Here is a 27,739-nt window from a genome sequence, read left to right as displayed (position 1 = left end):
CAGAGTTCCCTGTGCCACCATGGGAGCTGCAGTGCCAGGATGGGTTTGCCTCCACCTCTGTTCAGTCACCACCAGCACATTTCATACCCTTTATATATTTATTTATTTGATTTCATGTGAAATAACCTGGTCAAGATTTATCCCCACAAGCAGCAGAATCCCAAGAAGAGTAAGATCTTTTTTGTGAAAGAAAATGCATGACCGCATCTGTCATGCAGGTGACCCTTCACAAATACCAGGAAGATTCACCTCTTTGAATAATTCATTTGTTTTTTATTCTTGGGGGATAGGTCAGCAATTCTTCAAAGCTCAGGCCAATAGAAATTATAAAGCATAACATTTTTATAATAGCTGCAGGTTCCTTTTGGGTGATACATGTCTTCAAGGGGGGAAAAACCCCTTCTGTCAGAGAGTTGTGTGGAGCCAGAAGGTCCCTCCTGAGCCTCCTGTTCTTCAGGCCGAGCCCCTTCCCCAGCTCCCTCAGCTGCTCTCAAACACAAGCAAAAACATCACATGGGGGATCAGGGGTTCCTTTTTCCCCAAGCAATCACAGGATTTTAGGAGAGGCTTGGTTTTCATCAATTCTTGGCTGTGGGAATAGGGAAGCCCTGGTTGCCCAGAGCAGCTGTGGCTGCCTCTGGATCCCTGGAAGTGTCCAAGGCCAGGCTGGACGGAGCTGGGAGCAACCTGGGACAGTGGAAGGTGTCCCTGCCCATGAATTTTAAAATAGATTAACTCCTTCCAACCCAAATCATTCTAGGATTCTATGATACCTAATGCTTCTCATGAGGAAACAGTAAGTCTGGGCACTTTTAGGACACTTGACTTTCAGGTTTCAGTACTCAGCATTCCCAACCTCTCAGCTCTGGGTTAAGGGCTAAAATGACACAATTCTGATTTTACTGAGTGCAGCATCTGCTAGAAGTTCAATGTTGTTGGTGAGCATTTGGGCTGTGAATAACCTAGAACATTGAGAGGTCTGGGCAAAGCCCTGGTGAGGGGGGAAATTGGGATTTCAGCTGAGCAGAGCTCTTTGTCAGGAGAGGGAATTGAGATGCCCCTGCTCTGGCACAAGACACCTGCCCTCAGAGCCCGAGTTAAACACCAGGGAAGGACACTGTTATCTCCCCAAACAGGCAGCAGCCACAAGTGCTGCTGCAGCATCCTCAGGGAAGAGGGAGGAAGGGGAATTAAAGCTGACACAATTAGAATAGAGTTTGCAAGTGCTCCCGGAATCCTGGGGAAAGCAAATGGAAATCAGGCAGAAGCTATTTCCAGGCTGAATTTGGGGGTGAAAGAAGCAGAAATAGGCTTTCGCTAAGGACTAAATTCAAACCCTCCCAAGGATCCAAATTTAGTGTTCAAGGCTCGCAGTGCCTGTGTGCCAGCTCACAGAGCCTGGCTGCACAAGGGAAAGAAATGCAAATATCATTAGGAGAGGTTCGTGGCAATTAGCTGGGATGAACGAGAGGAGCTGTGCCTGACTCCCAGCTCCGGGAGCACTCGGAATGCAGCTAAAGGCAGGCTGAGGGCTCAGCACCTCTGGAAAATGTTTTATCTTCGCCGAGGAGGCTGCCTTATCTCGTTCCCATCACACTTGTCTGGTGCAGGTCACAGCATCAACCAGCAGGTGCTGAACTCATCCACGGCTACGGGGCAGCGAGAGGGAGAAGAACTCGAGGAAAGCAGGAGCAGGAATTCTGCAATCTCAGCCAGAGGAGCCGCGCTGTTCCCAGGCGTGCCGCCGGGCACGGGCTGCACTCCCAGCTCCGCAGGGCCCTGCGAGCACACAAAGAGCGGCTGAGCACGGCTGATCCCAGCGGGAATGCGGCGCTGGAGGTCGGTGCAGGAGCGTGCGGGGATGGGCACCTCAGCAGTCACATCCCATTACCAGGCACGGGGAGCAGCGAGGCAGCAGCCCCGTTCCCCGCTCCTCCTGCGTGCCGGGAGCCAGCGGGAGCACACGAGGTCTCCCAGCCCCAGCACAGCAGCTCTGGTCGCTGCCATGGCACCTCCTGCTCCTTCCAGATAATCAGACAAAACCAAACCGTGTCCAACCCGCTCCTGGCGATCTATTGGAATGTACAACTCTACTCTTCCCAAAGGTTTTCACCTCAAAGGATCTTCAGGTAAAGGAGGAGCTGTGTCCCTGTCAGGGAATGTCAGAGCTCTGAACCGTCCGCAGTCCCTGCACGGGGTCAGCCCAGGACACAGCGAGGAACCTTTCACTGCCTCCCGCGAGGACTCTGCACCTCTGAGGGACATTTCTGTCATCACTCAAGCCAGCCTCTGCCTGTCACCCCCGGGCAGCCACCACAGCCTGTTTGTCACTGAGATCCTGGCTCAAACCAACACCCCCGGGACAGCACAATGGGGTTTCCAGCTAATGCTGCAACAAGGTCACTGCTTCCCAAGGAACCGCCCAGGAAGATCCCTGCCTGGTCCCCCTGGAAACGTGAGGGTTAAATGCCCTTCACCAGTGCACCCTGAGCCATCACCCAGCCACCCCCCAGGGAATGGCTTCGGAAAGGGGCCCTGGAAACACACCTAGAAGAGCTTCTCGTAGCACTTGTCACAGTGGACAATGTCCCGGTGGATGAATATCTTATCCAGGAGCTCTCCCATTGCTTTGTGGCAAATTCCACACTGCCAAAGGGAAAACAAGGAGGTTGGACAATGACCAAAATGCCATGCAGGAACAGCAGAAGGGAGGGGGCAGAGGTCTCTGCATCCTTTTGTTAAGGGGTGAGGATGCAACCTTTGAGGCTGCACTTTCCTGTAGCAGCCAAATGTCCCTGCAGGCCTCTTCCTCCCACACTCCCCATCCCTCCTCCTCCCACCCTCCCCACATCCCCACACACTCTTCTTGGAAGCCCTGCAGGGTTTGAGGAGTCAGCCACCTCCACTAGAGCACAAAGACCACAAAGCAGCAAGTCTGCCCCAAGGACAGTGGTGCAAGGACATGAAGGTGTTCTGAGGATGCTGCCAATAATAAAGAATTCTCCTTGTTCTAACATTTCAAGGACCTGAAAACCTTCTGGGGACACCTGTGACTGCCTTATTGTTTTTGTCCCAATGTGAGGGAAGGATTTGGCACACCCCATGTATATCCCTCTGAAAGCCCAGGGATGGAATTTGCAGTTAGATCCCTGCTCCCAGCGCTGCCATTCTCAGCAACACAGGCACTGGGGCTTACCCTGAAGCAGTACTCGTGACAGTGGATGTTCAGGTGCTCGATGATGATCTTGGGGCAGTCTCGGATCTCCCGGTTGCAGTAAGTGCACAGGGGCTCACTGGACCTGGGGAGAACAGGGCAGGGGATTCCTTGCTGATGCTCTGGTTCATTCCAGGTGCCAGGGGTTTATCCCAGCCATCAGCACTGCTGTCCATGAGCAGCCTGCTCCCACACGTGTGACTGTGTGAGTGACAGAACAGGGCCCTGTGCTGTCCCAGGGGCACAGAGGCCACAGCAGTGGGGCAGGACAGATCTCAGAATCCTATGATTGTGAAACCATGGGATGGTTGGGGTTGGAAGGGACCTTAAAGCTCATCCAGTCCCACCCCCTGCCATGGGTACTGTGTTTCCATTTATTGTGCTGCTGTTCCACCAAACACACTGCAGTGTCCTCAACAAGCAAACCCTTAAAATAATTTCTGATTAAGAATTTGATGAACCCCTCCAAGGCAGCCCTGCCCTGCCCTACCTGTGCAGGGGAGCACTGGACAGGTAGCTGTGGTGGCGGTGGCTGCTTCTCTCCAGGTCACTCAAATCCACAAGGCTGCCACTGCAGAAGGAAGGAGGGCAATATAAGCACTTGGCAGTGATACGTGGGAAGAGAATCTCAGATGGAGTCATAATACAGTGATTTGGAATATCTGTTCTAGGCTACCTCTTCCTCAGGGAAAAGGTCCCCAAAATGCCTTCCCAGGACACCTTTAAGTACCCCTAAAGAGGACTCTCCAGGCAAAACTCCCCTGGCCTCACTTCATGTTCACATCTAGCCCCTACAAACAGCAGCTTTTCACTGCTAAAACTCCAAATCCTGCACTACTATGCAGGAAAAGGCACGGAGCACATCCTTGGTTTCATCCCTCATCCAGCTGAGTGTTCCCTCTCTGCCTGAGTTTCCTGGATATTTGGCTTATCTTTGGCTGCTGACAGCAGCTTTGCTGGGCTCTGGGACAGGCTGGAGATTTGCAGAGTGTAATCAGCCCCCCCAGGGATGCCAGCACAGCGCTGAGGGAGGATAATGCCTGCAGGGAGCACCAAACTGGTGTGAACTGGTGCCACATCACTGGGAGGAGGGTGTGCATGGGGCCAAGTTCTGCTCTTGTCACGCTGGGGCCAGTCTGGAGCAGCCTCACTTGAGCAGGACACAAAGGACTGAATATTTAAGCTTGAAAATTGAGCAATTTAACTTTTTAAAACTCATATAATGAAGTTTTTCCAGTGAGAGCCCCCACCCTCCACATTCTCCTCACGCATCCCGATGATTTGTATACAGGAGCACAGTGAAGCCTCCCAGTGCCAGACTTGCAGTGTGGTGTTTTCATCCACCTCAGAGAGCAGGCCACTGCAGGAGGAGCCTCTCTGTCCCCTGGGAGCCAGGACAGGTCCTGCTGTCCCCACCGCAGCAGGAGGAGAGGGCAGGGCCCCTCAGAGCCCCCAGCCTCCCCAGTAACCCCGGGGCTGAGCAGCCCCGGCCGCTCCATCCCGCTGGGATGCGTGAGGTGGCACAGCCCAGTGCAGGGCTCTGTCACACGGCTGTGACACACGGCTGTGACACCTGGCAGCGACACAGGGTGTCCCCAACACTCCGTACCTGCCGTAGCGTGGCGAGGCCGCAAAGCCGCCCGTGTTCACATATTCCTTGACAAAGAGGATCCCTCTCCTGGGAAAACGGGAAGCATTTGCATGAGAAAAGAGCGGCTGGGGCTCGGGAGAGCCGGGCAGGGACCGCGTGTGCCCCTGGACACGGAACGCGTGCGGGAGAGGCTCGGAGGGAGATGCTGTTGTTCTGGAATAAATCCTGCATATCGAGCATTGTTGCTAAATAACAACTCCTCTAATTACCCCACCAAAACAAATCGAGTTAATTGGAAAGAATGGGATGGATAATGTAACCCTTTCATCCAGTTACGGGTTTGAGGAATAAGTCTTTCCCAGCTCCCGTCAGGATTAGGCACACAATGGGCATGGAGAGAGCTCCCCCATTATCACCGAGCCCTGTGGCACAGCGCTGCTTCCAGGGGCTACCCTGCCTCTGGAATATCTCCAGTGTTTTTAGCCAGTGTGTAAACTGCTGCTGCTTGGTTGGGGATGTTTTTACCTCCCTTGCATATTCCTGCCTTTTTCTGTCCCAGCTCCAGAATTCCATGCCCCACCCTGGTGCAGCTCCATGCAGGCTGAGGGGAGCCCTGTGCTCCCCACCCTCAGCCTGCAGCTCTGACAGGAATTAATCAGCCTTTTTCCGTGGTGCATTTCCACTGCTGCCTAAAAGCTGGGATTAATCCTCCCTTCTTACACTAAGCCGTGTCATAGCTAAGGAAAGAAACTTCTTTTTTTTTTTTTTTTTCGTTAAACTGAGGACGGGCTCTCTCTATGTCATGGAATCACTGAATCATTGATGTTGAAAAAGACCTTTAACATCATCAAATCCAACCATCAATTAGTGCCACCACCATGGTCACCAACAAACTATGTTCCCAAGTGTCACATCCACACATTTTCTAAACACTTCCACCACCAACCTCAACCCCTCCTGGCCCAGCCTGGGGCTGTTCCCTCTCCTCCTGTCCCTGTCCCTGGAGCAGAGCCCGGCCCCCCTGGCTGTCCCCTCCTGTCAGGAGCTGTGCAGAGCCACAGGGTCCCCCTGAGCCTCCTTTTCTCCAGGCTGAGCCCCTTTCCCAGGCCCCTCAGCCTCTCCTGGGGTTCCAGATTCTTCCCCAGCTCCCTTCCCTGCCCTGCTCCAACCCCTCAGGGTCTGCCTTGTCCTGAGGGGCCCAGAACTGACCCCTGGATTCCATGTGGGACCTCACCAGTGCCCAGCACAGGGGGAACAATCACTGCCCTGGCCCTGCTGGCCACAGTGGGTGACACCAGCCAGGTGCCAAAGCTGGAATTCCTCACCGGGCAGGATGGCCCCATCCTGCAGTGAAGGGACTGTGCCCCCCTTGGTTGTTTACCCGGCAGTGCTGGAGTCAGGCTGGTACCCAGAGCTGTGGTGGGAGCTGCAGAGCCTCTCACTGGAACTGGAGAGGAGCCTGGGGAGAGAGGGAAAAGTCTGTGAGCCATGGCAGGATCCAAAGTGGCAGCCAGGAGAACGGCTGCCACTGCTGGGAGGGCAGATGGACAGCACAGCCCTTTGCCAGACCTTATCATGGACCAAACCAATCCCTTTCTCCTCCTACATCTGCCACAGGACAGGACTGCTTCCCTGGAGAAGGGATCTGGGGAAGTATCACTTGTAGGGACATGAGACAGGAGATCCAATGAGATCTTCCAGTGAGGATGGGCTGAGTGAGTGGGGGCCTGATTGTGGGCAGCCACGGGGAGAAAGGGCAGAGGAAGAATTGCAGGAGATGGGAACATTCCCAAAGCCAGCGGAACTGTCCCCAACTCAATAATTTGAAGGACAAATGCAACAAAACTATGGAAAACAGCTCTGTCCATCCGCTCAGGAAGGAGACCTGGAATGACGCTGACCTTTTCTGGAGTTAATCCAGGGATCTTGTGCCTCTCCTTCACCCCCACAAGTACTCCTTGTTACAGATCCAGCCCTCAGCCTTGCACTGGTGGCTGCATGGAGCATCAGACAGCACACGGATGGGCTTGACTGCCAGGAGGGACTGCAGGGGGCCCAGGATTCTGTACTGGATACCTCCTGTCCCTTCCAACAGCTTTGTCCTGGGGGCTGTTCTGTCATTTAACCATTGACATTCTAGGGACAGTAACCCTCTCTCTCTGCTGTGATCTCTGTCTTCCTGTAGCAAAGGCCAGTTCCTGGCCAGGAACCAGCTCCCATTCTCCTGTCCCTCTCTTTTGACCTCCCACACAGTGAAAAATCTCCAGGGATTTTTCTGAATGTATCCCATACCCTCTGCTATGCAGCTTTAGCTAGGAATGGTTTAAGTGCCTCTGGATCATGCAACCACTCCCTGGAAACCAATCCTCCCTCTCTCAGCTCTTGGCTTTGCCTGCTGGCTCCTATTCCATAAATTTCTGGGAAATTTCCCTCAGAGCCCTGGTGACTCCCTGTTTACCTGGTGCTGTTACAGTTTAAGCTGTCCATGTAGAACGGCACCCTGTGGCTTCTCTGGGACATGGACATGGTGGGATCTCTGGGAAGGGAGTCGTGGCTGGGGAGAGGAAGTGGAACAGTCTCAAGCTCTGAGTTTGGGCACCTGAGGGATCCTCACAGGAGGTGGGAATCTCGGCTGGGATCTCCCTGCTGGGCACTGACCCCTCCCACTCCACAGCCATGGCACACCCAACTCCTGCTCACATCCAGGGAATGTGCAAATGGATCAGGACACCTGGATGCTGAGTAAGTGTGGCAGTGGGAAGTTCCTTGGTTTGGGAAGCTGGGATCCCAGCCCTGCACTCACCGTCCTGCAGGAGGACTGAAGTCCCTGTGGCCCCTGGCACTGTCATACCAGCTGCTCCTGGGGCTGCTGCTCCCGGAATAAACGCTCCCTTTGGGATCCGGGCTGGGCCTGCTGAGGAGACACAAAGCCCTGAGCACACGGCAGCAGGAATGTCAGGAGTACCACACTGGGCTCACAGGCACTGCTGGGCTTCTGGCACAGCGGTGGAATCCCCGTCCCTGGAATTGTCCAGAAAAGGTGTGGATGTGGCACTCGAGGCTGTGGCTGGGTGGTGACCGTGTGACAGCACTGGATTGACAGCAGATGATCACAGAGGCCTTTTCCAGCCATGAGGACTGCATGATTCCATGATTCCATCATGCACTCCCCCATGCTCTGCCCGTTTCCCCTGTGCCGGTTCTGTGCTCCACAGGGAGAGCAGGCTCCAAAGCTAACACCTGAGCAAAGCCAAAGCATTCCTACATGGAATGCCTGGAGAAGCTGTGGCTGCCCCATTTTTGGAAGTGTCCAGGCCAGGCTGGATGGGGCTTGGAGCAGCCTGGGATAGTGGAAGGTGTCCCATGCCAGCAGCTCTCCCTGTCTCTACATCCTAAACCCTTCACCCCCAAACTCCATCCCCAAACCCTCACCTCCTGGTGCTGAACACCTGGCTGTCCACGTAGGCTGGAATCCTGTGGCTGGGCACGGAGCCTCCGAAGGACTGGCGGTCCTGGAACAGGGGCGCGGGGGGCTGGGGCTCGTGGGCTCTGGGAACACTCTCCTGGGAGCTGAAGTCAGACCTGCTGGTGAATTAAAACCAGTTTGACCATAAAGCCAAGGGGTGTCCTTGCTCTGGGTAGCTCACATGAGTGTTCAGGGTTGACTGAGGGTGGATCCTGCCATTTCCTACAGGGAACAGGGAGAACTGGGACATCGTGGTGTTAATAGAATCACAGGATCATGGAATTCCAGAATGGGCTGGGTTGGGAGGGACCTCCAAGTTCATCCCAATTCCACCCCTGCCATGGCAGGAACACCTCCCATTGTTCCAGGCTGCTCCAAGCCCCAATGTCTAACCTGGCCTGGGGCACTGCCAGGGATCCAGGGGCAGCCACAGCTGCTCTGGGCACCCTCTGCCAGGGCCTGCCTGCCCTCACAGCCAGGAATTCCTTCCCAAGATCCCATCCATCCCTGCCCTCTGGCAGTGGGAGCCATTCCCTGTGTCCTGTCCCTCCAGCCCTTGTCCCCAGTCCCTCTCCAGCTCTCCTGGAGCCCCTTTAGGCCCTGGCAGGAGCTCTGAGCTCTCCCTGGAACCTTCCCTTCTCACTCCCAGCTCTCCCAGCCTGGCTCCAGAGGGGCTCCAAGCCTTGGAGCATCTCTGTGGCCTCCTCTAAACTCTTCCAGCAGCTCCAGGTCCTTCTGATGCTGAGCTGCAACAATTCCTGTGGGAGATCCCTGTCCCTGCAGTGCTGTGCTCTTTCCAGGGTGAAAGGTGGCAGTGGCAGAGCCTGGTTTGGTTCCTGAATTCCCTAAGCCAGGAATGAGCATTTGGATGCCTTGGGACAGGCCAGGAAGAAGAACTGGAGGTGTGTGAGGGATGTCCTGGTGCCCTGGCTCTGTACCTGTCCCGGCGTGGCTCAGACTCATTTGCATGTGGAATCTCTGGAGCTGGGATGCTGCTGCCTCCAGGAACAGAGCTGGACCTGCCAAGACATGAGACCTTTATGGTCTGTGGAAGCACCCTGAGCACAGAATTCCTGTGGGATGGAGATGCAGCCCCTGGAGAATCTCCTGCCCCAAGGGAAAAAAAAAACCAAAAAACAAAACAAAAAAAAAGTGCAATATCCCTGCATGGAAATGTGCCAGATAGAATCATGGAATCATGGAATTGTTTAGGTTGGAAAATCCCTCTAAGATCATCAAATGCAACAACTCAGCATTACCCAAGTCCTCAAATAACCCAAAGTGATGTGTAAAAAACCAGATGGAAAATCCAGACCTCTTAAGAAACAGGGCTGAGAGGAAGGACCCCAACCACAACACCTTTAGTGCCTCCTCCAGAGCCCCCTGCAGCAAATTCCCCATGTCCTCCCACCAGGAAAAGCAGTCCCATTATTTCTCTTGCCTTCTTGCAGTGGTCTCCTCACTCTGCACACAGGATGAGATTCCCATGTCCCTGTCCTTGCTCCTAGCAGTGTCCTGGGAGTGCAGCTCAGACCTGGGGAGAGGAACACTCTGGTCACCCTCTGATTCCAAGGTGTTCTCACTGACACACCTGGGAGGGAGCCCAGTTTAACCAAGAGCCTCAACTCCTCCAATTTAGGCAGAAAATATGGACAAAAGAAAGGAAATCAGTCCATAAAGTCCTTCCATGTGGACACCCACCCTGACTGGGGAAGTTCAAAACCAGACCCAGCATCACCATGGCGCCTAATACCAAATTTTATTGCTTATTGTCTCTCCCTAGAGACCCTCTGCTCCCAAAATTAAAGACTAGGAAGCAACTCCTGGCAGCCCAGCTGGACAGGGTTTGATGGCTCCAGATAAGGAGGATCTTTTTTTCCCAGGTTTTCCTATAAAACCATGGTAAAAGGTTCGTGCAGTAAAAGCAGCACCAGAATCAGGCACAAAAAGGCTCCAAGTTGCACTAGAGGAGGTTTAGGTTGGATATTGGGAAAAAATTCTTCATGGAAAGTGTTTTCAAGCCCTGGAAATGCTCAGGAAATGTGTGAATGTGGCACTTGAGGACGTGGGTTAGTGCTGAACATGGTGATGGTGCTGGCTGATGCTGGGAGTTAATCCGAGAGGTCTTTCGCAACCTTCACAACTCCATGATTCTATTGAAAGGAGAACCTGGGAAGATATTTATCAGCAGGGGGGAGGATGCCCAAGGAATGGCCCCTCATCCCACAGGAGCAGGCAGGGAGAATATCCCTGTCCTTACCCGGCCCTGCTGGGCTCAGTGGGATCCTTCAGCCTGGGGGGCTCTGGAAGGGCGTCATCGCCAGGAGCTCCTTGGCCCCTCTCAGTGAGGCTGGCTGAGTCCAGAAACCTAAACCAGAGATCCAGGACTGGGAAAATCCTTGCTGGGATGGGCAGACACCCATTCCCTGGAGAGGAGCAGGCTGGCAGCAGGAGCCAGTTTGGCCTGAGCCATTCCAAACACCCCAGACCACTAGCCCCAGACACCCCAGGTCACCAACCCCCAAACACCCCAGGTCACCTGCCCCAGACACCCCAGTGCTCCCAGTGCTCACCTTGTCTCATCCCAGTAGCGCTGATGGTGGGATGGGCCCTCAGGATTCGTGGAGCTGCTCCTCTCCTCATAGCCCAAGACAGACCTGGAAACCAGAGCAACACCCATCACATCCCTCAAACTGGCACCTGGATCCTGGCACTGCTCTGCTCACCAGGCCAGGCTTGTGCCAGCCTGCACTGGGGCTTTTCTCCAGGACAGTCCATGTCCCTGTGTTCCAGCTGCTTCCAGCTCCATGCTGCTGCTGCAGCATCCCTGGAATACCAGGGAATTAAAAGGGAGCAATTGAATCCCACTGAGAACACAAGAGGAGGAAAAATCTGGATTGCTTGGCTGGTCTCAAAGGAGATGGAGGGGGATACAACACACAGCTCTTCGTTTATTTAAACCTCAGTTGTCTCTGTGCTTGGGAAAAAAGTGGGAGAAGGAGCCTGTTTCTGTGCCTGCCCATTCAGGTTTCCCTTAATCCTCAGGATTATTCCTACACCCACTAAATTCACCCTGCTCTTACCTTTTAAAGGAATATTCTGTGTCCTCGATGTGCACAGGGGTTTTCTCAGTGGGACAAAAAGGGACATCAGACTGCAAGAGTGACCTGGCAAAAAAAAGAAAAAAAAACGGGGGGGGAATTCAGAGCTTCCAAAAGTCTCCAGGGGATTTGAATGGAACAGCAACACTGCATTTTGTATCAGCCCAGGAAATGGGAAAGAGTTGTCTCAGAGAACTGATTTTCCCTCAGAAAAACCCATTTTCCATCCTAACCAAGAGGAGGAGAGGCTGGTGGTAGAACTGAGGCCGTTACTGGGATTCAGTTCCCACACATCTCTGTACAGGAATTTCCTGTCCTGTCCCAGGATGGAGCACCTGGACAAAGCACAATATGAGTAACTTTGGGGAAGACATTCCTACATCACCAGCAGCAGCACCAGGCCGTGGGATCCTCCTCACCTCACCTCACCGGGCTGAATTCATTTCATAGAATCCAGGAATCATGGAAAGGTTTGAGTGGGAAGGGACCTTAAAAGCTCATCCATTTCCACCCCCTGCTGTGGGCAGGGGCACCTTCCACTATCCCTGGGTTCTCCAAGCCCTGGCCAACCTGGCCCTGAAATCTGCTCACCTCAAGGCCTTTGTTGGGCCAATACATGGAAATGAATCCCAAAATAATGGACAAGAGAGGGAAGCAGCTCCAGCGAGATCAGGGCTGCCAACAGCAGGAATTTCTCCCTGACTCTGCACCCCTGGCAATGTCAGGGGAGCAGAGGCTCTCAAATCGTGGGGATGGAGGCACTAAAGCAGTGCTAAATCTGCTGGATCTGCTCCCAGAATCCCAGCACCTGAAAAACCCCTCCGGGATCGAGTCCCAGCTGTGCCAAATCCCCACCCTGTCCCCAGCCCAGAGCATTGAGTGCCACCTCCAGGCATTCCTTGGAAACCTCCAGGGATGTGCACTCCAAACCTCCCTGGGCAGCCCCTGCCAATACCCGACCACACTTTCCAGGAAGAAATTCCTCCTGAATTCCCAGGCTGCTGCTCTGGGAAGAAGCTGTACAACAGTGAACAGAAAGATGCTCTTCCCACTGTCACCCACGCGGGGTTTTCCTTTTCCAGCTGCCCTGTTGCCCAGTTTGGATTCTAATCCCAGCTCTATTCTGGACAAGTTGCTTATTCCCAGCCCAGCTCCCTCTGGAAGCAGAGGCTGCCACCCCCAGGGCCTGTGCAGGGCCACACCTGGTGTCACCCTGGGAGGGCTCGGACGGACGGAGCAGCTTCTCCGGAGCATCCCCAGCTCTGTCCCAGGAGCCAGAGATGGACCTGGAAGAGAAGGAAGAACAAGAAGCTCAGCAAGAGGAGAACACCAAGAAGCAAAAATATCTACTACGGGGTTTTCCTGGCTCCAATGGAGCATCTTAGCCTCCCTCCTGCTTAGCTCTGGGAATTTCCTGAAGGGCTGAGCCCCAAATCCAACCCACTCATCCTCGTGTGAGGAAAGCAGCTGGAAGAGCTCAGGTCTTTTGAGCTGCTGGGTCAGGCCCACCTGCCTCTGCAAGGGCTGCTCCCAGAACTCATCCCCAGGGCAGTCCCAGTCTCCCCCCAAATGAAGGTGAAAAGGGAATTTTCCACTTACTCTGATGTGTAAAACCCATTATTTGCTTCTGTGGGCTCAGGAAACCTGGAAAGGAGAGACACAACTTGAGGAATGTTCTACAGTGACTTTTCCATGCATTTCATAGAGGAGAGAGCAGTTCTACAAAGCTCAAATGGAATCAGTTCTTCCATCAGTAAATATCCATCCCAAGATTCCAGCCAGCCCCAGAACATCATTTTATGGATTGTGCAGAGCCCAGGTCAGGAATCCCACAGTAACTCCACCTTCCATTCGTGGAAGCCTCGGTGGCTCTGGGCACCCCTTCATCCCATGGGAACCTCTCAGGCTTTTCCTTCAGAGCTTTGTCACTAGAAAAAGGAAAATTCCAGTGAAAATTTGACTTGTCAGCATTTGTAATGTATCATCCTAGAAAAATCTGTTGATATTTCGTTGGGCAACAAAATGGGGTGAAATCTCTCCATCGGGATGGGCAGGGCCGCATTCCCGAGCCCAGTGGGGCTGACTGCAGGTCATGGATCATGGAACCATGGACCAGCACCAGCAGGAGCCACCAGGGACCTGCACAGCCCTTGGAGGTGGGACAGGGCAGTGGGAGGCAAAGGAAGAGAAATGCAGGGAGTCGGGTGTTCAGGGAGCGAGGCAGGGAGGAGAATCCCAGAGGAGTGAGGGAGGAGAGGAGATCTCTGCCAGGCTGCAGCTTTGCCAGCAGATGCTGCTCTTGGAGTGCAGCCCAGCCCAGGGCTGGGGACACCAGGAACTGCTGTGAGCAAATCCAGGGTCAGGCCTTGGTCCAGCAGCACAGAGCAGCCCCTGCCCATTCCTTACCCATCCCCACGCTGGGACACCTTGTCCAAGGAGAACTTCCCATTCAGGGCCTGTCTGTCCTCACCATTCCTGCAGGGAAAACAGCAGGAGTGTGAGGGAGGGAGATGAAGAGGCACAGGCACTGCAGAGAAAGGTGTTGGAGCTACAAAGAGGGCAGGAAGGGGGGAAAATCAAAGGGAAAATGATCAGCTGAGCCGATGGAAAGGGCTGCAGGTTTGGATTCAGCTTCCCAGCACAGAGCTGGGCAATGTTCAAACCGTGGGAGGCCCTCAGCTTCCATCTGGGAGTGTTTCCTCCTGATGCTTGTGCCCCTTCCCTGGGATGCCCTGTGTGGTGTCCTGGAGGATTTTGTGTCTCCAGGGAATCCCCCCAGGCAGAGCCGAATTCCCCACCCTGCCCTCAGGGGATCCTGAGGCTGCTGCACGGCCTCCAGACCCACCTGATCTCAGCAGAAATGGAGATTTTCCCCAAAGTGTCACTCAGAGATGGGGATGTTTGGCTCCTGCTGCCTGGTTTGGGGCTGCAAGAGAGGACAAAGGACAAAATTGTCATTCCTGGGCAAACCAGCTCCAACTGCAGCAGATCTACCCTGCACTGGAGTGTTTCTTATGGGAATGAAGAAAATAGAATGAATCATCACTCTTCTCAATCCATTCACTGGCAAAGTCATCCTTTCAGAAGCAAATTTTAAATTAAAAGCACTGATTTTGCCAGCAATATCCACTTTCTGCAGTGACACACTAGTAAAAGCACCAGGACAAGGACAGCAGCCAAAGTGCTCTTTGCAATTAGAACTATTCCACCTTTTTTATACTCCAGGCATGGATTCAGTCAAAAACATTGGAAAACAACTGAAAATTATTCCCTTGCACCTGTATGGCAAGAAAGGGTTCAGCTGGGGCTTGGCTTGGAGCAGCCTGAGATAGTGGAAAGTGTTCCTGCCCGTAGGGGGTGGGACTGGATGGGCCTTAAAGTCCTTCCAACCCCAAAGCATTCCAGAATTCTACATTTGGGTTTTTTCCTTTTGGGTTTTGAACCCTTCTGTCAAGATATTGTCAGACCCTGGCAGGCCATAACATGGATTTCAGCCATAAAACCTTTATTGAGAGCTGTCTACATCCAGAAAAGGTTTCCCATGGAAAGATGGATTTGGTTCCTCCCCTGTCCCAGAGTGGTGCCCACAGAGGTCTCTGATCTTCAGCCCAAACTGTCCCATCCGTCCAGGCTATGCTGGAACTCCTACCTGGAGGGAGAGGCTGCTGCTGGCTTTGGCTCATCCCAGGAAGACCCAGGGCTGGTTTTTCTTAGCCCATTAGCACTGACCAAAAAAACAAAAAAAAACAAAAACAAAAACAAAAAAAAAAAAAAAAAAAAAAAAAAACAAAAAAAAAAAAAAAAAAAAAAAAAAAAAAACAAAAAAAAAAAAAAAAAAACCACCAAACATAAAACCCCCAAAATAACAAATTACCAAAACATTAACCCAGATGATTTTTAGGAGCTTCTCCCATGGGAGCACAAATGCTGCTTTGTGCCCACAGCTCCTGTGCTGCTTCCTGAGCAGTGTCCCTGTGCTCTGTGGCACTGCTGTCACTCACACCTGCCTTTCTGCTGGGATACTTGGGTTAGGAACTGATTTTTCTCATTTATCCCAACTAGAGCTGTTTCTATCCCCAGTGTTTCCTGGAAGGTGTCCTCTGCAAACCCTCCACGTCTGGTTGTGTTTGGACAGCTGATAAATGCAGTTATCCCCAAGCTGGCAAAGCCCTGGAATCAGACATCCCACGCTGAGGAATGAATACCTGCTGCTGTCCGAGGTAAACCTGGATGAACCCGGCACAGTTGAACTCCTCCTCTGCTGTCCTTCCTCCTCTTCTATCTCAATTCTTTCCACAGGGAGAAAGACACAAACATCACATCATTTCCTCTTTCCTGTAGCTTTCCAGGGAGTTTATCCCTGTTTTCCCCCAGCCATGTTTTCCTTGTTTCCTGAGCAGGTTATTCCTGCTCCTCCTGCTCCTGCTGAGCATCCCAAGGGACAGAATGCAGCCAGGTCAGGGGGATTTTTCCACACAGCACCAGCTGAGCTCTTGGATTCCAGAGGGATCCCTGGGCACATTTCCCTGTCCCACTGGCAGCCCTAGGAGGGAGATGCCTGAGGAGCATTCTCCTGGCTGGCTGGAGCAGCTTCCCAGGAAACAGCAAGACTGTGACCGAGTCTCCCCAGTTTCAGGTTGCCCATAACCCAAAGCACCATCAGGATTGTATTCCCAGTGATCCCAACACTGTTTCTCCCAAAAGAACAGTGGGATCCAACCCTGAGCATCCTTTTCCAAGGAACTGTCCTTCCTCTGCTGTGAAACTCCCGGGATCTGCTATCCCTGCCTGGTACATGCACCCAATCCCAGCAGCTCCCTGAGCTCCAGCACCTACCTCTTGGCAAACAGGGGTGGGAATTCCTGTGTTGGGCTGCTGTGGAGGAAGGATTTAGGAGCAGTTAAAGGATTGCAGGGAAAGGCACTCCCTGGGCAGGGGCAGAGCCCCCCCGGACACTGCCCCAGGTGTGCAAGGTCCTGTCACCCCTCTGGGCAGAGCTGGTCCCAAGCAGGGGTGTCCCACCAGGGCAAGTTCCCAATGAAATAATACAACCAAACTGCAGAGAGCAGCTCAGGCTGAAAATGGGACTCCCATGGCTTTTCTTTTCTGGAAATTTCATCCCTCTCAATAAGGAATACTTAGAGGATTTCCCAGTTCTGCAGAAACCTGCAGATACCATGGAATCATGGAAAGGTTTGGGCTGGAAGGACCTTAAAGATTTTCCAGCCCCACTCCCTGCCATGGACAGGGACACATTCCGCTGTCCCAGGCTGCTCCAAGCCCTGTCCAGCCTGGCCTTGGGCACTGCCAGGGATCCAGGGGCAGCCACAGCTGCTCTGGGCACCCTGTGCCAGCCCCTGCCCACCCTGCCAGGGAACAATTCCTGCCCAATCTCCCATCCAGCCCTGCCCTCTGGCAGTGGAAGCCATTCCCTGTGTCCTGTCCCTCCAGCCCTTGTCCCCAGTCCCTCTCCAGCTCTCCTGGAGCCCCTTCAAGCCCTGGCAGGGGCTCTGAGCTCTCCCTGGATTTGACCCTTCTCCAGGTGAGCACCCCCCGCCCTTTCCCTGTAGGGAAGGAGCTCCAGCCCTTGGAGCATCTTTGTGGCCTGTCCTTGGCTGCTGTGTTGGAGAGGTTCCCTTCTCCCCCAGAGGCCCTCCCTGGCTCCTGCCCATCCCCCCGGACACTGACCCGTTGCTCTTCTTGGCTGCGGACAGGACGTAGGCGCGCTCCCGGCCGGCCGAGTGCCGCAGGACACTGTTGGCAGCCTCTGTCCTGCAGGGAGAGAGGGGGGGAAAGGGTCACGTCCTGCTCCTCCTGGTACTCCTGGCTGGAGCCTTGGACAGGCAAGGAACAGCCCACTGGAGGCCGGGGCTAACCCTGACAGAAGTCCTGCACTCTGGGGAGCAGATTTCATGGAATTGTGGAATGGCTAAGGTGGGAAAAGCCCTTTAAAATCATCCAGTCCAACCAGCAACCAGCACGACCACCATGGTCACTGCTAACCCATGTCCTCAGGTGCCACAGCCACAGGATTTTTGAACACTTCCAGGGATGGGGAGTCCACCACTGCCCTGGGCAGCTGTGCCAGGGCTGGACAATCCATTGCAGACCTGGCAATATTGGATTCCATGGACAGAAAAATGGGACAGGGATCTGTGGGGGACACACTCCATGGAGTGTCTGCACTGCCCTCGGTACTACCACGTGTCCCAAGGGAGAAGAGATCACTGCCAGGGATCCAGGGGCAGCCACAGCTGCTCTGGGCACCCTGTGCCAGGGCCTGCCCACCCTGCCAGGGAACAATTCCTGCCCAATCTCCCATCCAGCCCTGCCCTCTGGCAGTGGGAAACCATTCTCTGTGTCCTGTCCCTCCAGCCCTTAAAGTCCCTCTTCAGCTCTTTAGCTGGGCCCCAGGGGACATTGACCAAGTTTGCCTTTGTACAAGCCTTGCAGCTGAGGAAAAGGGTCCTCAGAAACTCCACCAAAAGCAACAAGGCTGCAGCCAGAGAGACCAGACCTGTTCCTGTCCATGTCCTGTGCCCCTGGATCCCTGGCAGTGTCCCAGGCCAGGCTGGACAGGGCTTGGAGAACCTGGGACAGTGCAGGGTGTCCCTGCCCATGGCAGGGGTGGGACTGGATCAGCTTCGGGATCTCTTCCACCCAAACCACTTGGGGATGATTCTCTGATCCTCTTCCCAATAGAAGGACAGCCCTGCCTGGAGCTGGCCTTGGGTTCCAGTCCTGGAGTGATCCCGGTCCCTCCTGGCTGTTTGTGCATCTCCACGTTTCCCATGGACACAGCGCAGCCCACGGATTCCACAGCCCTTCCCAGCTGCCTGGTTAATTGGGCTGCGCTGTCAGGCTGGATCACGTCAGGATTTTAATTACGTTTTGTTGGGAGCGCGGTGGCCCATGGGCACAGCCCGGCTCGGGGATGGGAGAGCTGTTTATCCTTGGATTGCATCCAGCCCTGCTCCATGCCCGTGTCCACCGAGCTCCCAGGATGGAACAGAACTTGTCACCGTCCCTGCAGGAACACGGAGGCACCTCCAGGCCTCACCTCTTCTTATGCTCATCCGGAGAAAAAGGCGCATCCTCCTCATCCCCATCCACAGATTTCTGCCGGACGTTGTACGGAGCTCTGGGACGGGAAGGGAGAGGCAGGGTCAGGGAATTGCTGCTGTGCCTGGGGCAGAGGCAGCAGGAGCCAAGCAGAAGTGAATCCAAGGGAATGGTTCAGACCCTGGAAGACACCTGTATTTCCCATAGAGGTACACATGCCCCTGAAGGACTTTTTCCTTAGTCCAGAGGCCCCAGCCCCATTTTGGATCAGAGTCACTCTCTGGGACACGAAAAGCTGGGCAGGAAATGCCCACAGTGCTGCTCTGCCACAAGGATCCCCCTTTCCCCAGGCGTCAGGAATGCTCCAAACCCAGCTCCCAGGCTGCCCCCTCCATCCCTGCCTGGTGATAAAATCCCCTCCGTACAAAGGCCGGGGTCAGTTCAAGCAGCACCTGCTGCCCCGCACAGGGGTGGCCCTGGGAACCACTGCAGCTTCCAGTGGAAGCTCTGGAAGCTCCAGGGGCATTCCTGGGGCTCACTCTGAGCACAGACCGGAGGAGCTGCTCCCTTTGCACACTCACAGTTTCTTGTAGTCCTCTGTGGTCATCTTGTATCCAGAGGGGGAGCGGCTCTGCCCCTTCAGGGGAGTGCTGAGGGGACACAAACCACGCCTGGGAATGTGACCTTCCCATCCCTGCCTGCCCCCTTCCCCAGGGGAGCTCCATGGGAAGGGAGAAATCAGCATCACCCCAAACATCCCCACTCTGATTTCAGGGAATGCTGCTCCATTGGAGGGCAGCATTTGCCTCCTTTTTAGCAGGGGACAGGGGGGATACACTCGTACTTTTTCTGTGCTTGGCTGGGAGGTGAAGGATCCGGCACGGACGAGCTCTTATCGATGGTCCTGGTGAACACCCCCCTGGGGAGGGAAGGGCATCTTAAATTTTTGGTTGGAAGATGTTTGGAGCCAAGTTCAAACCACTGGTGAAAAACCAGCACTGGCTCTTGACCCTGAGCACTGGGATGTTCCCAGCTAACCCAGGAGGGAACATTTTTCCTGCTTTTTGCTCCTGATCCAGTTCTCCTCCCCCTGCAGCCCAGACCCCTCCCGTTCCATACCCACCTGATGAGGTATCCAGACTGGGGCTTGGAGGCAGAGGACCTGTGCAAAGAACAGACATCAGGGAGTAAAAGACACAGGGAAAAAAACAGCAGCAGCACCAGGATTGAAGGAAATGTCCATGTGGATTTCAAACCAAAAATACAGCTAAGCAGGCCTGGAGGGATCCCACAGCTGGATTGACCATGAAGGGATGTTTTAAAATGAATAATCATCAGAACAAGCTCTATGAAAGATTTTTATTGGGAAGGTGAATTTTAGAGTGATCCAATTAACATTAGCCCATTGGCTCCCCAGGTTGGAGGCACGGAAGGGGGAATCAGACGTGATACAGATATGGATTATTTCATCACTGGAGAGTAACAGCTCCACTCCAGCTCCTCCGAGGGTGCATTCCCAGGGAAGGCACACTGTGGCTCCTCTGAAGAGCACTGTCTGACCAGGAGTGGGGAGATCTGGCACAGGGAAAGGGAAGCAGGGAAGTGCTCACGGTAGAGGGCAGAGCTCCCACACAGGGCCAGGCCCTTCCCAAGAGTTTGGTGTTTCAGGATGTTCTTACAAGATCCTGAGTTCCTGGAGACCCCTCGTGCTCTGAACCAAACTCAGCCCCAGCCAGGGCTCCCCCTGCCCCGAGGAGCCCCTGCTTGGAGCACTGACAGCAACTCCTGTCCCATCCCAGCCTCGTGGGATCAGGGGCTCAAAGGCTCCATTCCTCTGAACCAAAGTCATCCCCCCATCCCTCTGGACCTCTCAGGAGCCACTCCATGCTCTCTCCAAGGTGAGACATCTCTGTGAGCAGCCTGTCCCCACACCTGTGTTGGCAGTGAGAGGTGAGGAGGGCGCAGAGCGAGAGCTGGCACCAACCCAGGAGACAGCAGGGCAGAGAAGGAGCAGGATGGGCCCCTGGAATTACCTGTCCTGCTGGGGAGCAGCAGGTTTGGGGTCTGGGGATCCCCCACCAGCCTGTCCAGACCTGAGGGAACAGGAAACACAAGGATGTGGTCAGCCAAATGCTGACCATGGCTACGATGGGTTTGGAGAGAGCAGGAAGAGAAGAGGGATTTGGAATTGGGTCTGTTCCCAAGAAAAGAGGAGCTGGTGTTCCCTGGCACAGGGCACTGTGTGACATCCATCTGTTTGATCTCTCTTCCATCCTAAACTCCCTCCATCCAGGCTTGCCCTGAGTTTGTCACTCTGAGATGCTGAAGCACAATCTGGCTCCACAAAACTTTGGAGCTCTCCTGAGACTTCCAGTCTGTCTGTGCTGCTGAATTCCAGCTCCAGCAGAAGACATTTGTCCGAGCTTCTCCCCACCCTGCATGTATCAGAAACAAACAGGAGCAGCAATTCCTTTGGCAATGTCACCACAGGGACCCCAAAACTTGTTCCAGCACATCTTGTGCAGCCAGAGGTGTCTGGAGAGCCCCGAGCCCCAGGAGTGTTTGGACAATGCAGGGCACAGGGTGGGATCGCTGGGGTGTCTGTGCAGGGCTGGGGCTTGGATCAGTGATCCTGACAGGTCCCTTCCACCTCGTGGAACTCTGATGATGGAAAGGGAAGGAGAAGGAACTGTCCTCACCGGGGGCTGCTCTTCTCCTCGTCTGAGTCGGAATGGTGGTGCTGGATCCAGCTGCTGTCCCCGCGCAGCGTGGTGCGCACCTTCATCTGCCGGATGATCCTGCGGCGATCCTCCTCCGTGGGCGGGATCGGCGCCCCTGCAGAGCGGCCACAGGGAGGGGACACTCACAGGGACCCGGCCCAGCACGGGGCCCTCTCCCCCTGTCAGACATTCCAGTGCTGGGTGAGATTTCACCAGCTCTGGCGGGAGATGGGGATGTGGCCGTGGGCACCTCGGGATCAGCATCCCGCAGGATCACAGGGGCTCGTGCAGGGTTCCCACACCTCAGGAAACACTGCCCCGGGGGCCTGTCCCAGCAGAGACATTCCAGCAGCTCCAGCTGGCCAGGGGAAACAGAGAAAACCAGGAGAGGGAGGAATTACCTTTGGTGACACCCAGGGACATCATGGTCTCAGCAGCACCTTCCCCTTCTGCCCCTGCTCATAGCCAACAAGGCCCTGAAAGAAATGGAAAAGGGGATAATAAGCAAAATATCAGTTGTGGTATAAAGACCTGGTAGGCATGGGGGAGAGGAGAGCACAGCCACGGTGGCACAGCAGTGGTGGCACAGCCACATTGACACAGCCATGGTGCCCAGAGGATGGGGAGACTCTGGCCTGGTACCAGAGCTGGGATTTCTCCCCATCCATGAACCTGCAGCATCAAGGACAGGGAAATTCAAATCCAGCCATGCCAGAGGTGTTTTTCCAGATCTGGTAGGAAAGTGATGGAGGAGACCTTGCAAAAGTGCCCTGAGCCACTGAGGTGGGCCAGACCTTCCAGAGTCCACAGAACTCTGAGGTTCCTGCAGTGTCCTTGGGATTTGTGCCAGGTGGGATGAGGAAGACCCAGGTTAATTCAGCACCTGATTGTGTTTGTCAGAAATGGTTCTGTTTTCACTCCTAATTTTTTCATGGAAGTTGCAGGACGAGTTTTTGTTTTTGGAGGAGAAAATCAGACACTGAATCCCAGAATGTTTTGGGTTGGATGGGACCATAAATCTCCTCCAGTTCCAAACCCTTCTGTGGCAGGGACACCTTCCAGGTTTTACCACCCCCAGTCTTCCCTTGCCAAAACTCTCTCCTGTATTCTGGAACAACTCTGCGAGTCAGAAATAAAAAGGCCCAACCCTCTTGGGAGAATCTCAGACTGGGTTGTTGTTCCCTGCTGGTGGGCCTGTCCCTGCAGTATTCCCGGGAAGCCACGTGCCCGGCAGGAACGCTGGGTGCTGCTCTCATGCTTGGCAAAGCCTCCTCCCCTGGCTTGTCTCAGCCAGGGATCTGCTCATCCCCTCCTCTTCCATGGAGACAGTGAACAATTCCCCAAGGCTCCTCACCCTCTGCAAACATTCCCAAGCATGACACCCATCCCTGAGCAATCCAAATACACAACTACCAGCCGATATTCCAGTATTCCTTCTGATATTTGGAATAACCTGTGATTTACAGTCCAGCTCATGTCCTTGGTACAATCAATCCCTCATCTTGTGTGCTGGATAAATGCAACGGGTGCTCAGCTTTGGATACCAACTTCTGTGACAGCACTGGGATGTCCCAGGCAGCAGGAGATCCATAAAAAGGGTTAATTCCCACTGACAAAGCACCCAACACGAGCCCCCAGCACAAGAGCTAAATGTCCTATCTGCACAGGAGCAAAATCCCATTAAACTGTGTCCTGAGACTGCACACTCCAAATGGGAATGCTGCTTAAACCCATGCTGAGTAACACGGAATCCCTGTTTCCAAAGGTATGGGACACCACCAAGACAACACACACAGGTTGTTCCCACCCCTGGGAACCCCTGGGGCTCACGGGCAGCTTTGCTGGGAGCCAGAGATGCCCTGGTTTGGGATCAAGCCTGGCTGCAGTGTCCCACTGAGGACACTCTGAAGCTCCTCATCCCGTAAGGAAAGCCATTCCAAGGTATTTAATAAGGGAATTCCAGGCTATTTAATAAGGGAAAGGGAGCTGGCACCTTGTTTGGATGTCAATGTTGAGGGGCTCTGGGGCAGAGCCCAGCCCAGCTCTCCCTCCACACACTCTGCGGGGTCCCTGCCCTGCCTTGGCCCTTTCCTGGAGTTTCACAGCAGCTCCAGCACCAGGCTCCTCTCCCATCCCCAGCAGGGACTGGGCCCTGCGGATCACAGCCGTGGGATGGAGCAGGGAGCACCTCCAGCTGTGCCCGAGGCCACAGAGCTGCCGTGGCCCTGGGGGTGGTGACCTGTCCCTGCCACCCCTCCTGTGCCCTCAGGAGCAGAAGCACAGCCACACCAACCCTTCCCTAATAGATCCCTCAAGTGCCTGAAATCAGCAGCCCAGTCCTTAACTGGGAAGGACCCTGCTTTCCATGGAAAGCACTGGAACAGCTGTGATTACCCTGCAGGAGATGAAACACTTGCTGCTCTTTCAAAGCTGAGGGGAGCTCCTCTTCCCTGCCAGCCACCCTCCTTTTTGATGGCTCAACTGGGACTTCTAAATGCTAATAACAAGTTTTCAGCCTGCTGTTTGTGGGACACTTGGGGCAATGGCCCCTTTGTGCCTAACAGCACCTTGCTCTCTGTGTGTTTTGGGAATGAGCTGGACCCAGCTCTGAGGATTGAAGGAATGCCCTGGGAGGAGGAAGTGGAGCTGTTTTGATCCCATAAATCCAGCTCTCCTGGGAGCACCACGGGTGCCTTTAGACTGCTGAACTGTCCATGCAGCCAGGCCAGCACAGAGTGCAGGTCTGAGCACTCCTGCTGCCCGTATTTTGCTTCCTGGCCCTGGGATGGGATGCCCCAAGCTCCACACTCCCTTTTCCATGCTGATCCCTGTCTTAGCTGAACGATTTTGGGACAGGAACCCCCAGGTCCCACTGATGCCTTCCCTGCCCGTGCAAGGCCTTGGTGGCACTGGGTGACCTTGAAGGTCCCTTCCAGCCTCGATGGCTCTGGAATTCCTGCACAAGGAGTAAAACTCCGGGTGCCTCACACAAAGGGCATCCTCAGATGCCAGCCTGTGGCCTCACCAGGGTTATTTCCCCCAGCCCAAAGCCCATGTGGTGTCACTTATGCATCCAACTCTGAAGTGATCCCGTCCTGCTCACGGTGATCTGGGTCCCATGGTGATCCAGCTCCCACCCGAGGTGATCCAGCAGCAGCTCCAGGCTCTGCTCCCACCAGCTGAGCCCACGCTGGAGCTCCCCAAGGATCTCTCCCATGCTGCCCCTGCCCCTGGCTACCAGCACAGACCTCATTTCCCCCAGGAGCTGGGCACTCACAGAGCACTTGGCCGCTGACCCGAAGGCTGCAAACAGCACCCAGGGCAGTCATGCGGAAAAATCTCCTGGTTTGAGGATAATTGATGCCTGTTCTGACCTTCACAAGCCTCAAATTAAAATGTATTTAAACCTTGCAAGAGGTTTGAACCTCCTTCCTTTGAGCCTCCTTGAGCTGCTGAGAGTTTTGTCCCCCAGCCCCAGCCCCATCCCCAGGCCAGGTCCCCGCTCCCAGGGGAAGGTGGCACTTTGATGTGACACTCAGCAGGTGACACGGAGCAGATCCAGCTTTTGGAAAGACACGGGAAGAGGAGCAGGGGGAGAAGGCTTTTCCTTTCTCCTTTGGCACAGCTGACCTGCCCCAGCAGGCAGATCCAGACCCCGGCACTGCCTCCCAGGAGGGCACAGACTCGAATTTCTCTGCACCAGCCATAGCACACAATGCAAACCTTGTCCCTGCTCTGCCCTGATGTCACTGACACCTGATCTGCCGAGAAGGGACAGCACCGAGCGGGGAGGAGCCCTGCCAGATCCACCTTAACCCCTGCCACATCCACCCCAGCTCCAGGCAGCCCAGTGCCTGTGACAGTTTTAAGCCAGCGTTCTTAAAACTGGGTTTAGTTCACCTTTGACTTGAAACGCATCCCATTCCTGGGAAGGGTGGACTGCTCCTGGGGACACAGGGGACAAGGGGAATTTCACCTCAGGCTCCACCCTAGGGACTCACAACCTGCACCTGGGGATCTCCTCCCACCTCCTGCACACAGGGGCTCCGTGTTGGGAGGGGCAGGTTCTGAGGGAGCCTCTGAAAGTCCAGACCCAGCCTGAGGCCCTGGCACAGGGTGCCCAGAGCAGCTGTGGCTGTCCCTGGATCCCTGGCAGTGCCCAAGGCCAGTCTGGACAGGGCTTGGAGCAGCCTGGGACAGTGGGAGGTGTCCCTGCCATGGCAGGGGTGGCTCTGGGTGGGCTTCAAGATCCCTCCCAGCCCAAACCCTTCTGGGATTCCAGGTTTTAGACAATGCCCAGCTGCTCTGAGGTACCGGTTTTTTATTCCTGCTTCTCCCTTTTTCCATGCAGTGACTGCTTAATGCTGATGCTGTTCCATAAACATTGGGGATATTTAAGAAGCAGCAGGAGATTTCTAAAGTCAAGCTATGAACAATCAGGAATTCAGTAATTGAAACAGTCCCAGGCAACCTTCAATCAAACCTTAAATCCACCCTTCTGAGCTTGTGCAACACAACAGCTCGTGCCTGCCTGGTCCATGAGCCAGAAGCACTCACATTCCCAGAACTCCTGAGGCTGGAAAAGAGCTCCAGGATCATCAAATCCAAGCTGTGCCCGATGCCTACCTTGTCCCCAGCCCAGAGCACTGAGTGCCACCTCCAGGGATGGGCACTCCAAACCTCCCTGGGCAGCCCCTGCCAAGCCCTGACCATCCCTTCCATGGAGAAATTCCCACTGATTTCCATCCTGAAGCTCTGTCCTGACCCCGCCCGTGGCTGCAGCAGAGCCTGGGGGCTGTGTAGGAGCTCTGAGGTGCCTCATCCCAGCACCACAATCCCTTGGGATCTTCTCTCCACCACCTGAGGACAGTGGAGGTCTCTTTTTCCCTGAATAGGGGGAAAAGGGATGAAAACCTGCAGCTGGGGTGGGGAACCCTGCCCAGGCCTCACAAACAGGAGACACAGACACGTTCCAGACAACGCATGAAAAGCTGCAAATGCACAATTAGAATTTTCTACCGTTCACTCACAACCACACATCCCACAAAAAAACCCAAATCCTGCTGAAGCTGGCACAGCCTTGAGCTCCTGAAGTCAGGAAAGTGTGCCATAAACTCCATGAGAGCAGCAGGATCATCCTGGGAGCTCCCAGCAGGACCACCCCCAGCACAAAACCTCACCCCTGCCACTGCCAGAGGTTCTTGGTTCGTTTTCACCATCCTGGGTGTGCAGTTTCATTGCTCTAATTACACGGAATTAATTTCTAATTGCTCAGCTAATTTCTGGGTTTAAAAGGAAGGATGTGCAGGACGTTCACCACACCCATGCACCGCTGACCTTGAGCCTTGATGTCCAAAGATGAAAGGAAAAAGGAAGGAAAAATGGGTTTTGTGTCAAAGGTGGAGCTTTGCGTTCGTGTCACTAACTCACAGACAGAGCAGGACAAAAGCTCCTTGAAGCCCCAGGACATCGCAGAGACACCACAAAGTTTTGCCAAGAAAACACAACTTTTTTCTAAAACAAAGCTAAAATCTGCCACTTGTGGAAATTGAGACTTCCACTTAAGTCCTGGTAATTTCTTGGGGAAGAAATGTACTGAGTCCTTGGCTGGATGGATTAAATTAGGTGAGTTTATAGTAAAATAAATAAAATATCCTAAACAAAACCTCCTGATCCAGCAGAGGAGGAAGGACATCCCTGCTTCCCAACCTGCCCGGGTGGATCCAGCTCATGCTCCTGTGCGGGGTCTGTCCCGGAGCAGGGGCTGGGACAGGGAAATGGGGATGACATTCCCTGGATGAAGCAAGGACAGAGGGAGGTGCTCCCTCCTCCGTGCCAGCTCTGCCACTCCTTCCCGGGGTGCTGATTTCACACTGATTCAGGGAGAAACAAAACAAGGCAGAGCAGGAGAGAGGGAGAAACCTCCGCCTGCGCTGCCTGTGTCCCGCAGGAGCCCTGGGAGGGAGGGGCTGGAGAGGCAGAGAGAGCTGGAGCTCCCCCACAACTCTCCGGGGTCTGTCGGGGGTCACGGGCTCGAATTCCCCCGGCGTTGTCCGGACCCTGCCCACACCCAGAGCTGTCCCAGGCAGGTCCCTGCCGCACCTCGGGGAGATCCAGAGGGGAAAGGGATTTGGGAGGCTGTGGGGCCGTGGGCAGGGAGGGAATTTGAGATCAGACAGGTGCAGCAAAGCCCCAGAAGCAACCCTCAGCCTCAGCGCCGTCCCTGTGGGAAACCCATCCCTGCAGAACTCGCACCGGGGCAGATCCACGCTTTGACCCACGACACCCCCGGAAAGCTCCACTTCCCCAGGGAGCAGGTGGATCCACGGTGCCCCCGGGGTGTCCCCCGGCAGGACAGCTCTGTCCTCCTCTCCCTCGCCCTCCCTGCAGGTGCAGCGGCCCGCGGGCGGTGCCGGGCTCGCTGCCCAGCCCTACCTGCGGCGCTTCCCCGGGCGCGGAGCTCTCCCGGCAGCGGCGGCTCCGAGCGGCCCCGGCGCGGCTGTGGCACACCTGAGCCCGGACCTGCCGAGAGGGCCGGCCCCGGGAAGCCAAGCCTTGTTTTGAGGAGGAGACTTGGGTGTGTTT

At 54.7% G+C, this 27,739-nt stretch overlaps 1 protein-coding gene across 13 annotated transcripts; it reads right to left on the bottom strand.

Annotated features, from left to right (window-relative positions):
- Positions 1-252: 252 nt before the first annotated feature.
- On the bottom strand, positions 253-27,739 carry ZNF185 (zinc finger protein 185 with LIM domain). Of its 13 annotated transcripts, none has more exons than XM_063416692.1 (31): positions 27,590-27,739; positions 21,556-21,630; positions 21,134-21,269; positions 20,468-20,527; positions 19,558-19,596; positions 19,279-19,353; positions 19,016-19,084; positions 18,433-18,513; positions 17,061-17,144; positions 16,209-16,247; positions 15,578-15,661; positions 15,022-15,096; positions 14,218-14,298; positions 13,779-13,847; positions 13,217-13,300; positions 12,972-13,016; positions 12,575-12,658; positions 11,355-11,438; positions 10,845-10,928; positions 10,532-10,639; positions 9,713-9,805; positions 9,210-9,290; positions 8,238-8,390; positions 7,609-7,719; positions 7,264-7,359; positions 6,187-6,264; positions 4,824-4,892; positions 3,705-3,785; positions 3,197-3,299; positions 2,548-2,646; positions 253-1,779 (listed from the first exon to the last, which is right to left on the bottom strand). In XM_063416692.1, exons 2-30 carry the CDS (start codon positions 21,578-21,580, stop codon positions 2,548-2,550), a joined length of 2,370 nt encoding a protein of 789 aa, XP_063272762.1. In that variant the 5' UTR covers positions 21,581-21,630; positions 27,590-27,739; the 3' UTR covers positions 253-1,779. The 13 variants fall into 13 exon arrangements, with proteins under 13 accessions (XP_063272762.1, XP_063272763.1, XP_063272764.1 ...); XM_063416693.1 differs by having other exon boundaries at positions 7,609-7,716; XM_063416694.1 differs by having other exon boundaries at positions 8,238-8,387.

The sequence above is a fragment of the Prinia subflava genome, chromosome 20, assembly GCF_021018805.1.
Source record: "Prinia subflava isolate CZ2003 ecotype Zambia chromosome 20, Cam_Psub_1.2, whole genome shotgun sequence".
NCBI classification, from domain to species: Eukaryota; Metazoa; Chordata; class Aves; order Passeriformes; family Cisticolidae; genus Prinia; species Prinia subflava.
This window is presented reverse-complemented; position numbering and strand designations above follow the sequence as displayed.